Source organism: Gekko japonicus, unplaced genomic scaffold (assembly GCF_001447785.1).
Source record: "Gekko japonicus isolate JY-2015 unplaced genomic scaffold, Gekko_japonicus_V1.1 scaffold7046, whole genome shotgun sequence".
NCBI classification, from domain to species: Eukaryota; Metazoa; Chordata; class Lepidosauria; order Squamata; family Gekkonidae; genus Gekko; species Gekko japonicus.
In genome coordinates this window covers 8,987-21,060 of record NW_015172775.1, presented here as the reverse complement: position 1 = coordinate 21,060, position 12,074 = coordinate 8,987, and the positions used below count along the sequence as shown (strand labels likewise).

Sequence of the window (12,074 nt, the reverse complement as noted above, 5' to 3'; positions counted from 1 at the left end):
TGTGCTGAAATACAGGATTCCCTCTCATCTCTGGACTGGGCTGAGTGGGTCGTTTGGTTATTTTAACTATTTATACTTTATTGATCTTCATACTGTATCTTGTTTATGATACTGAAGACAATCTCTTCTCTAGCAGTCATTTTCTTATGAATTCTAGTGGCCTGTGTCTGCCCATGTTGTCCTTCCTACGTTTGGTAGAAATCTTGCATGATTGTGTTACATGATAGTTATGGCTAGAATATTCCGCCTGTTGGTTTCTTTACAGAGAATTGCCCGTCTTTGCACTTAATGTGCTTCTAAAGCTATGGTTTAGGCTGCTTTTTTCCTTCCTGCAAAAACCTTTGTTTATACTGCCGTTCTGAACAATTACTGAAAGGTCTTCATAGCATGGCACGATTCTGATTTCAGTCGTTTTACCCTTAAGCAGCATAATATTTGAGAATCTTTCAGAGGCATGTCTTACCTAATTCATATAAAGCTTCAGAGTTGGTCTTACCTTCATTTTATATAATTTAAATTTTACAATCTTACTAGTATGCTTTTATTAGTTAAACCAACCTCCTTAATTTCTTTAAAAATAACGGTTTTAAAATAATTCCCATCAGGAAAATGAAACACAAGTTGAGGAATCTCCCAGCAGTTCAAAAGAAGAAGTAAGTACTTCCAAAAATAGAATTTGATTTGATCGTTTTGTCTACTGTGTATCTCCTAGGCCTAGGCCAAAGGACTCTCACAAACAACAACTTGTCCACCATCAAGGAAGCTTATGGATAACACGTAACCTGGTTTGCATCACAAGAAAGAGCATCCTGTTTATCACCTCTGGACCAAGCTAGGTCATCTGCAACTCAAAGGTTTCCATGGCAATGCAACTTTATCACCTGGACCAAATGGTCTCATTGAAGTTTAGGGTAGAATTTGAATATTGCCCACTCCCCTCTAGGTAGACACGTCACTTCCCAACAACCAATAGGATTAGGGAAGGGGACGGACCTAAGAACAGGAGGTTGGCACTCAGGCCAAACCCCAAACAAGGTGATAAAAGACTGGAGCAACCTTTGTTCCATGCTAGCCGCCTTTTCCCCACCTTCTGCAACTTAAGTTCTGCCAGCTAGCAACCAGCTAGCTAGCCATCTTCTCCCCCCCCCCCAACCTAGGCAACTGAAGCTCTGCTAGGGGTAATTCTCACGTGCTTTCTTGGAGGCCTACAAGAGCGCCCACACGTGTTGGCTGGTTCCATGCGTGTGCAGTAGAATCCCTCTGGCTAGATCTTTGTGTTCCTGCTTTCTTAATTGAGAAGATTAACTCCATCTTCTGGGATCAGATAAGTATTAACCGGCATCCTTTCTGTGTATTACCTCCCAGTTGGTCTAAAGTTATTATTTTCCATACTGAATGTTTTCCATTGCTACTGTACCTAAGGAATCTTGTGTGTTTGTGTGAATGCATGTGTTTTTGTATGCTTGAAAATACCAACTATATTTAGTAAAGACAACCATTTATTCTTTAAACATCCAGTTGTGTTGTCTCTTTCAAAAAGGGGAGAAAGGAGGGCTTCCGGTCGGGCTAAAATGGCGAATTGACGCATCTCACGATTGTGTGAGGTGGACGGCAGCTTCTTTCGACAGTTTGGGCACTAATTTGCCCAACGCAGCACCCCCCAGGTAGGGGGGTTGACTAGCAGAGCATCAAGATCCGAGCGGAGGTTGAGATTGGCGTGATACCAGCTTTGGAGGAAGCTGGTGCCGCGCTTTGATCCCCCCCACGAAGAGGACTTTTGCGATTCAACACTCAAGAAGCTGACTATTTATCCTAGAAGATCCGAAAGAATCCTCGCAAGAACTTTTGAAAGTTATTCAGGAATACGGTCAAGTAGCGGGTCTAAAAATCAATCACAACAAAACTAAATTATTAACAAAAAACTGTGACGCTGAAACCAAACAGGAATTGCAAAACTCAACCTCGATAGAAATAGTTAAGAAAGTTAAATATCTAGGAATAATAATGTCAAATCGGAGTAGCACACTAATTGAAGATAATTACACAAAGTTACTGGATGAGATTGAAAAAGACTTGATGAAATGGAAAGATCTGCATCTTTCACTTTCGGGAAGGATTGCAACGATTAAAATGAATATCCTGCCAAGATTCCTTTTCCTAGCCCAAAACATCCCTGTGTTAAAAAGACAGCAATATTTTGAAAAATTAGAGAAGATAACTAAACACTTTATATGGAATGCAAAAAGAGCAAGAATCAAAATTAAACTATTACAAGATAGAAAAGATAGAGGTGGAATGGCGCTACCTAATTGGAACTTATACTATCAAGCGGCGTGCTTAGGTTGGATTAAAGATTGGATTAACTTGGAAGATGCAAGATGTCTAAATTTAGAGGGGGCAGACCTAGTTATGTGCTGGCACGCTTACATTTGGTATGGAAAGGATAAATCACATCCCCATTTCAAAAATAACATTTTAAGAGCGGCCTTGCTTAATGTATGAGATAAAATAAAATGGAAATTCTACACTAAAATCCCAAAATGGGTCTCACCTCTAGAAGCTTTTATATTACCATCGCTGTTAACGAAACATAATAAAGAATCATATGAAAACCTACTGGATGAAACAAACAAGTTAAAACAGCGGAAAACCTAACCATACAACAAAATATCCATTTATCTTTTTTTTTTTTTTTTTAAGATCCCTTGTTTGTGTTTATTTCCTGGACAACCGGAAGTGGAACTCATTCTTTTAAAAAAAAGGAACCCCCCCCCCAAAAAAAGGACTAACACAAATCCTCAAAAGCCTTATACTGCAGCGGCTCTTCAACCTTATACATGAATGGGGGCTATTAAAAATGTTTTAAATAAATAAAGCTTGTTCTAAAAGGAGAGGATCTGAATTCTCATATGAGTCCTTAGAAAGTCTCGCTCTGGTCATTCCTGTGGCTTGCAAGATATTCTTCGAATCCCTTCCTTCTTAGAAACAATTGCTTTTTCCCACTACTTTTGATGATTGATACATATTAGAGATTCCGTCCCAGCCTCTGTTCACACTTTCAGACCGAATTCGGTCAAAATATCCATTTATCATGGTGGGAAAAGTCACAATTGAATTCAAGGTATCAGAAAGACCTAAAAGTCGGTTTCTACGAAGGAAAAAAATGAACTGGATAAAATATGGCTATCCTCAAATGACAAAATGATTCAGAAGATGTACAAATTTCTATTAGATGCCTATATGGAAGATGAAGTGCTGAAACATAATATGGTTGTCTGGACGAGAGACAGGGAAAATTATCACTCTAGATAATTAGGCCAAGATATGGAAATCATTTAAATTCATGAGAGCAGCGAACTATAGAGAAAATATTTTTAAAATTTTCCATAGATGGTACTGGCCACCGGAACGATTAGCAAAATGTTATGCTGGTTGTTCCAATACATGCTGGAAATGTAGAGCAAATGTAGGAACATTTTACCACATGTGGTGGAGCTGTATGGAAGTACGGAAATACTGGGAAAAAGTACAAAAAATAATAGAAATAATTGTTAATGTAAAGCTTGATTTGATGCCTGAAATTTACCTACTAAATATTATGCCTGAAACGTTTAATTTCAATGAAAAATATGTAATTGTATATGTGGTTACAGCTGCCAGAATATTGTGGGCTAAATATTGGAAAACGGAAAGTACACCTAAAATAGAAGAGATAACATATAAAATGATGGAAGTAGCAGAGATAGAAAAACTGAATGTGATATTACAGGGGAAAAAGGACGAGACTTATGTGGAAAGATGGAAAGGGTTATATAAATGGCTAGAATGTGAAAACTGACTCTAAACTTATGTATTATGACAAAATATATAAATGTCTGTTTTGTTTGGAAAATGTAAAATAAAACTTTTAAAAAGAAAAGAAAAGAAGCTGACCGAGCTGGATCTCCAGCATAAATCCATCATTTCCCGATTTCTTTACATCGAAGAACAAAGGGGTACTAAAGAAGCAATGCGATAACCCGAAGATAAGCGCGTAAGGTAACAAAGCTTTTTTTGCTTACCGCATGGGAGGCTCAGCGAAAATGGAATCAAGTGGTTGAGCATCTTAGAACTTAAACGAAACAACTAGCTTCAATACGATAAAAAAAGAGCTATGCAAAGTGCCAAAATAATGCAAAAAGTGACTTTGTTTAACATTCCTGTGGCTAGTTAAGTTAAACAGTTGAGTGAAGAACCGAAACTGACGGGAAAAGTCGCAAGACTATGCTATGTGGTGAAGGTTCTTTTTTTTTTTTTCTTTTTAACCGGAACTGTGACTGTGGGAGACAAGTGAGGTGCTAAAGTGGGCTTGGAGGTCGAGTGAAGACCGGAAGTTGATCGGTAAGGTGAAGGTGAACACCGGAAGTTCAAAGGGCCGGTTTTCATGTTACAATAGGAAGTATACAAGGAACCTGCTCTAGCCAGAAAATCATAGAAAAGTTCCGCCCACCATTTTGGGGAGGACTGAAAGTAAAATTTCAATTTAAGCTTTAATTAGAGCGGAGAAGAAGTGGATCGATCAAGCGCTTCCTAAACTATTGAAGACGTGAAAAGTGGAGCTGGCAAGGAGATTTTAAAGTTTCAAAACGGATCCGAAGTGGAGACTAAGGTCAGCCTCTGTATCAAGTCCCAAGATGGCAGGTAAAGAAAAGAAAGAGTGGCAGGCAGCAATTGATGGAATGGAGAAGAAAATGACTGATCTAATTCAAGGTTTGGGAAAACAACTGGAGAAGCAAATGGATTTACAAATGGCAAAACATATGGAAAAGCAATTAGAACAGCTGGAAGAGGTACAGGAAAAAATGTGGCGGCAATTAAAGAGTTGGTGGTAGCAGAGTTGGCTGAAATAAAAAAGGATGCGACAGAGGTCAAAAAAGAAGTGCAAGGTCTAACTACTAAAACGTCAGAAATGGATCAGAAAACACAAGATTTGGAGAAAAAAGTGGAAGTTTCAAAACAAGAGGTTGGAGTCAGTGATGGACTATAGATTTATGCAATACCATCTGAGACTGAGAGGAATAGAGCAAAAAGAAGATGAAGATATATGTGCAGTTGTGATTACCTTGCTAACTGAATATTTGGAGCTAGAAGGTGAGATTGATTCGAGATTTGACTATATATATCAAGTGAACTCATTATATGCTGAGAAAAAGAAATTACCAAAGGATGTGATTGTACAATTGACGACACAAAAGTTGAAAGATGAAATTTTTAAGAAGCAATTTAAACAGGCTTTAATGATTGATGGCAAGAAGATAATAATAATGAGAGAACTTCAAAGAGCGATTTTACTGGAGAGGAAGAAATACAAGAAGTTAGCGGATAAACTGAAAGAATTAAACATCAGATTCAGATGGGAAATACCACAAGGGCTGACCTTTACCTACCAAGCTTTGAGATACACAATTAGAAACATGAACGAACTTTGCAGATTCAAGGCGGACAATATAACTGATTTTGGTGAAATCTAAGACAACACTATGGATTACAAATTTTTATCGTGGAACGTAAATGGGCTAAATTTGCCCAATAAAAGAAAATTGGTGAGACATTGGTTGGAAAAGCAAAAATGTAACATAATTTGTCTACAAGAAACACATATTAAAAAGCAGGACTATAAATATCTGATAAATAAAAAACTTGGAGAAGAATTTTATTCCTTGGCATCCAAAAAAACTAAAGGAACGGTTTTGTATGTGAAGAAAGAATTAGATCCAAAAGAAATTTTCTGTGACAAAGATGGCAGATATATTGGAGTGGAAATAACGATGCATCAGAAAAAGACTTTGATTGTTAATGTGTATGCTCCTAATGGAGCAAAAGAAAACTTTTTAAAAGACTTGATGAGTGAATTGGACCAAGTGAGCTACGAGCAGATGCTCGTGGTGGGAGATTTCAATGGCACTGTAAATAACAAATTGGATCGACAATCTAAGAAGGGAGATGAGAAGATTGGAAAACTACCTAAGGTCTTTTTTAAGTTGATTGACCAGGAAAAATTAGAGGATGTTTGGAGGAAATGGAATCCACAAATTAAAGATTTTACTTTCTATTCGAATAGACATAATTCCTTTTCAAGAATCGATATGATTTGGATGTCAGGAGAATTGGTATTGAAAACTCAAAAGGTTGAAATTTTGCCTAAGATTTATTCAGATCATAACCTGCTACTATGGACTTCTAGAGAAAGAACAATACAAAGATGTTGGAGATTAAATGAAGACTTACTGGATAAAAAAACTGTTTTAGAGACTCTAAATAAAGAAACACATGCATTCTTTCAAACGAATTTAAACAAAGAAACGAAAATTCAGATGGTATGGGATACATACAAAGCAGTGATGAGAGGACTACTTATATCATTGAATGCAGGTGATAAAAAAGAAAGATTAAAGAAACAGACGTATTTAGTGGAGAAAATACAGCAAAAAGACGGAGTTAAAGAAGAAACCAGGGAAGAAAAAAAATATTAGAGAAATACAAATCCTGCAAGAGCAACTGAATGAGATTGCAAACTGTGAAATGTATTGGAATTTAAAGAAACTGCAACAAAAATCATTCGAAGGAGCAAATAAACCAGGAAAATTTTTGGCTTGGCAATTAAAAAATCGAAGAGAGAAGAGGTCAATAACCAAAATAATAGATGAAGACAAAGAATTTACGGATATAAATGGTATTAAACGTGCATTTTTTTAAGTACTATGCCAAATTATTTCAAAAAAAGAAGATTGATTTGGAAAAAATAAAGAACTATTTAGATAAAGTGAAGTTACCAGAGATTAAAGAAAAAAATAAAGAATTGTTGAATGCTAAAATTCAAAAAGAAGAGATATATAGAGCGATAGAAGATGTTAAACTGGGGAAGGCTCCGGGACCAGATGGATTTACTGCAAAATTTTATAAAAAAATGAAAGAGGAGCTCACCCCGATTTTTGAACTTCTGTTAAATGAAATTAGAGAGACTAAAAAGATTCCGGATACCTGGAAGGAAGCTAATATTTCGCTTATACCGAAAGAAGGTCAAGAATCAACAAATGTCAAGAACTATAGGCCGATCTCTCTTCTTAACAACGATTATAAACTTTTTGCCAAAATAATTTCTGAGAGAGTGAAGAACTATCTGAAGGATGTAATATCCGAGGAACAAGCGGGATTTTTGCCAAATAGACAGATTGGAGACAATGTAAGAATGGTCATTGATGCAATTGAATATTATGATAAACACCCCGAAAAAGAAGTTGGATTTTTATTTGTGGATGCAGAAAAAGCTTTTGACAATTTAAATTGGGATTTCATGTTTCGAGTGTTCGAAAAAATGGATATTGGACAACCTTTTATGAATGTGATTGAAGCAATATACTCTGACCAGAAGGCAACGTTAAACGTAAATAAGTCTATGACGGAATATTTTAGGGTTCAAAAAGGAACAAGACAAGGATGTCCCTTATCCCCATTATTGTTCATTTGGATTTTAGAAGTTTTATTGGGGAAAATAAGAGATGATAATGACATTAAAGGACTTACTTTAAGAGGTTTCTCATACAAATACAGAGCTTTTGCGGATGATGTGATGTTTGTGGTTGAAGAGCCAAGGCGGAACTTACCGATATTGTTGGATGCAATAAAAAAAATTGGAGACTTGGCAGGTTTTTATGTTAACAAAAATAAAACTAGGTGTTGTGTAAGAATATGACAAAAGAACAACAATTGAAGCTGCAAGAGGAAATACAGTGTGAAGTAGTTAAAAAAACTAAATACTTAGGAATTGACGTGACAATGAAGAATATAGATCTTTTTAAGAACAACTACGAGAAGCTTTGGACTAAGATACAAGAGGATATTAAAAAATGGGACACCTTGAATTTGTCGCTTTTGGGGAGGATATCGGTGGTCAAAATGAATATTTTACCTCGTTTAATGTTTTTGTTTCAGACGATTCCGATAGTTAGAGACTTCAAGGTGTTCAATCAGTGGCAAAAAGAAATATCAAAGTTTGTATGGGGAGGGAAGAAACCAAGGATTAAAATGAAGATTTTATGTGACGCAAAAGACAGAGGAGTTTTTCAATTACCGAATTTAAGACTTTATCATGAAGCGGCGTGTCTAACATGGCTAGCGCAATGGATTAATTTGGACAATCAAAAGGTGTTGGCGTTGGAGGGACATGATTGTAAGTTTGGATGGCACGCCTATTTATGGTATGAAAAGGCAAAAATTGACCATTTTTTCAAGCACCACTATATAAAAAGATCACTATTTGAGACGTGGACTAGATATAGAAAGTTTTTTTTTAGCAAAGACCGTTGTGGATTGTGCCGGCAGAAGTACTGAAACCAGTTTCAAGATATAAAGGTGAAGATTGGTTACCGTATCGAGATATTCTGAAGATAGAAGGAAAGACTATTGAAATAAAAGCAAGAGAGGAGTTAGACTTTGAATATGATTGGTTGAATTATAGACAGATTTATGACCTATTTGTAACGGACAAAGAGAAATATGGTTTTAGGGGGAAAAATAATGAAATGGAATGTGTTTGGGTAGAAATGGGAAAAAATATGATTTCTAGAATTTATAAGATTTTGTTAGTTTGGTACACGGAGGAAGAAACGGTAAAAGAGCAAATGATAAAGTGGGCTATAAATATGAACAAAGAAATAAGTATGTCAACTTGGGAATATTTATGGAAGTATTCAATGAAAATTTCGACTTGTAATAATTTGAAAGAAAATTGTTATACAATGATGTATAGATGGTACATGACTCCAAAGAAAATTGCTAATATGAATGTAAATATGTCAAACAAGTGTTGGAAGTGTAAGAAACATGAAGGCTCTTTTTACCACATGTGGTGGACATGCGAGAAAGTGGTGACATTTTGGACAGAGGTCCATAATGAAATGCAAAAAATATTGAACTGTCAATTTAAAAAAGAACCAGAAATATTGCTTTTAGGCCTTAAGGTGGAAGAGTTAAATGTTGTTAAAAGAACTTTGTTTTGGTATATGATTACAACAGCTAGAATGACATATGCTCAGTTTTGGAAACAAGATAAAATCCCTGAGATATGGGATTGGATGAAGAAAGTACTTTTTATGGCCGAAATGGACAAACTGACAAGAAAGCTGAATGACAAAGAAGATGAAGAGTTTTTTGAAGAATGGAATGATTTTAAGGATTATTTGGAGAATAATTGGGATGTGAAAAATAGTTTGCTTTGCTTTGAGAATTATTAAAGACATTATGAGTTGCTAAATTGAAAACGGAAATATAAGGTTACCGAAGATATTATATGATTAAGAACTATGGTAGTTTTAACTATGATGATATAGAAAAAGATTGAAGGGTTTAAGCATTGCGGGAAGCCAAGATTGTGGGGGGGAGGGAGAAAAGAAAGGATATACATGAGAATGATTTGTAACATTGAAAATGTTGTTATATCCTGTATAATAAAAATTTCGTGCAAAAAAAGGGGGGGGAGAAAGGAGTGTCTTTTCTGGTTCTGATCTCTGTTTACTATCGGTCACAAGAACTCAGAATAAGCCCCCGTTGTACATAAAACGGATTTGGGCTAGTGGATAAATCCTCCACCAGAGGATTTTCGCTAACACAAGCTTTTCCCTTTCTTTTTAGCCATATCTTCGCTCTGTTTTAATCCCATGCTTTTGTGTCTCCTACTGAATCAGATTTTATTTCCACACAGATAAAACTTCCTGCTATAACACCAAGGTATCCACACAGAAAACCGCAACCTATTGCATCTAAACAATTCCATGGAGAAAACAGGCTTTACTTCCCCCCATCGTAAGCAATATATAGTTTCTGTGTCTTTGGCAGACATAATAATTCTAGAGCCTATTGTTTTGCAAGTGTAAGTAACTGTTCTAAAAAGTGTTAAAGTGTACATTGTATTGTATTACCCTTGGTTACACTTCAGTTAATGTTATTAAATCTTATTGCAAACAAACGTACTGCAAGTTTACCAGAAAAAAGCACCTTACCTATAAAATACATCAAGATCAAATCTGTACTTTCAGAATCTTAAAGTTAATTTATACAATGCTTTTGTGGAGGTATACTAGCAATAGGTTGATGGACATGTCCTGTGCCAGATCTCTGTTTTTGGTTAGTGCACCAGACAGGAAGCTTTGCTGGACCCACCGGGTGATGGTGGGATGGTTTGTGGTAGTGGCAGGAGCCCCACCCCAGGGGAGGGGGACATTTGGAGCATGTTGAGTGGAACTTGAATGAGCTGGGTCATTTGGGGTCTGTAATACCCTCAGACCCTTAGACGTACTTACCATAGGGTTTCCCCCCCCTAACTGAAGATGCATCAGTCATGATATTTTTCTTTATAATGGTAAGACTAAATCACTTTTTGTGGAGGTTTGTGTGTCTGTTCTTATTGGCTGAAATTCAGAGAACCACGTGACATGTTCAGGCACCCCAAGGGAGCCCTGGGCCACATGGCAAACTGCTTTGGAAACCAAGCAGGATTTAAAGAAAACTCATTTGTGATATGGCGTGGTCTAATGTTGAAAGGAATAAAACTGTCTTCCACACAGGTTAAACTTCCCCCTGTTCAATGCTTTGGGGGAGTAGTTTTTCCCCTGTTTCCCCACAGCAATTGTGATGCAATTGTGCACCTCCAGGGGTTTCCTTGGATTTTCCCTGATCTTTTCCCAGTTTGTTTTGACCCAAAGGTTTGGGTAAGACTGCACTAAAGCCCGTCTGGCTGCTGTATGGGTGGGATTTTACTTGATCTTCTCTGCACAGCAGCCATTTCCTTCCACCAGGGAGTTTTTACTCGTCTGAATACTGGCACTAGAATGTTGCTATATCAGCATATCATTGTGCCCAGGGCTCGTTCCCTGCAGGAGCGCACAGGAGTGGAGCTCCGGCAGTAATGAGCCCAGGGGGCGGACACATAAAACAAGCCCCACCCCCTGCTCCCAGCAGCCCTCAGTCAGAGCAAGAAGCAGCCAGGTAAGCTGCAGAGCCCCCCCTCCGGTCAGCCTCCTCCAGCACCACATTTCAAATGACTCCACTTTCTTCCCGTGTTCTTTCTTCTTTGTCCAACTTTCACACCCATACATAGTAACGAGGAATACTGTGGCATCTTGATCTTGGTCGCCAGCATTAGAAAACTTATACAGCCGCAGGTTCCCAGAGCATATACCGTGTGCTCAATCCTGACACGTGATGGCGTTTGCATTTTTATTTTCTGATTAACTGGTTCTCAGTTTCCTGAGTTCTGCGAGTCACTTGGTACTTAACAGCAGCACTGTTTCCTCCCCATCATTTATCTCATTATTGTATAAATATAATGAATCAAGAAACTACGGCTCAAATAAATGAACTCCAACTCCCAGTGGCGCAATCTGTAACTCACATTAACCATTTTGACACATGAAAAAGCTGCAGGTTTTGCGTGTTTTTTAAATGTGCCGTTTAAGATAAAGAACTGGTTAAAAGGTGTCTTGGTTACCCAGGAAGAAGAAAAGATGACTACCATCTTTTTTCCCTTTCCCTTTTATGACTCAGTCGGTACCTAATGTTTTCCTTGTAGGCCTGGTCAGAAAAAAAACGAACCTGTAAACTTCAGTAAACTGATGAGCAGTGGCTATGGCAATGAGTGGCTCCAGCAACACGATGACTGGGAAAAAAAGAATCCCCAGGCTAAGGGTAACGTATTGCAATTCCTTTTGTTTTCCCTTTAAAAAATAATAATGAACGCCATTGTCGCTGCAAATAAGCAACAAAGCTAGACATAGGCATATGCGTCTCTTGAAGCCACGATACGGCCCAGTAGACGAGCTGTAGAAAGCAGGGATCTCCGTTCACAGCTTCTCCGTTTCCTCATTCTGCACTCTTTTGTTTTCCCTTTAAAAAAAAATAATGAACGCCATTGTCGCTGCAAATAAGCAACAAAGCTAGACATAGGCATATGCGTCTCTTGAAGCCACGATACGGCCCAGTAGACGAGCTGTAGAAAGCAGGGATCTCCGTTCACAGCTTCTCCGTTTCCTCATTCTGCA

At 37.5% G+C, this 12,074-nt stretch overlaps 1 protein-coding gene across 1 annotated transcript in view; it reads left to right on the top strand.

Moving 5' to 3' along the window:
• Nucleotides 1-605: 605 nt before the first annotated feature.
• LOC107119371 (chromosome unknown open reading frame, human C7orf57) overlaps nucleotides 606-12,074 on the top strand; it is a gene marked incomplete at its 5' end in the record, with an annotated part of 19,023 nt that continues 7,554 nt past the window's right edge. The window contains 3 exons of the mRNA XM_015421833.1: nucleotides 606-653; nucleotides 9,740-9,840; nucleotides 11,606-11,721. Of these exons, the coding sequence (XP_015277319.1) occupies nucleotides 606-653; nucleotides 9,740-9,840; nucleotides 11,606-11,721 (265 nt within the window). The remainder of the gene's footprint in view (nucleotides 654-9,739; nucleotides 9,841-11,605; nucleotides 11,722-12,074) is intronic.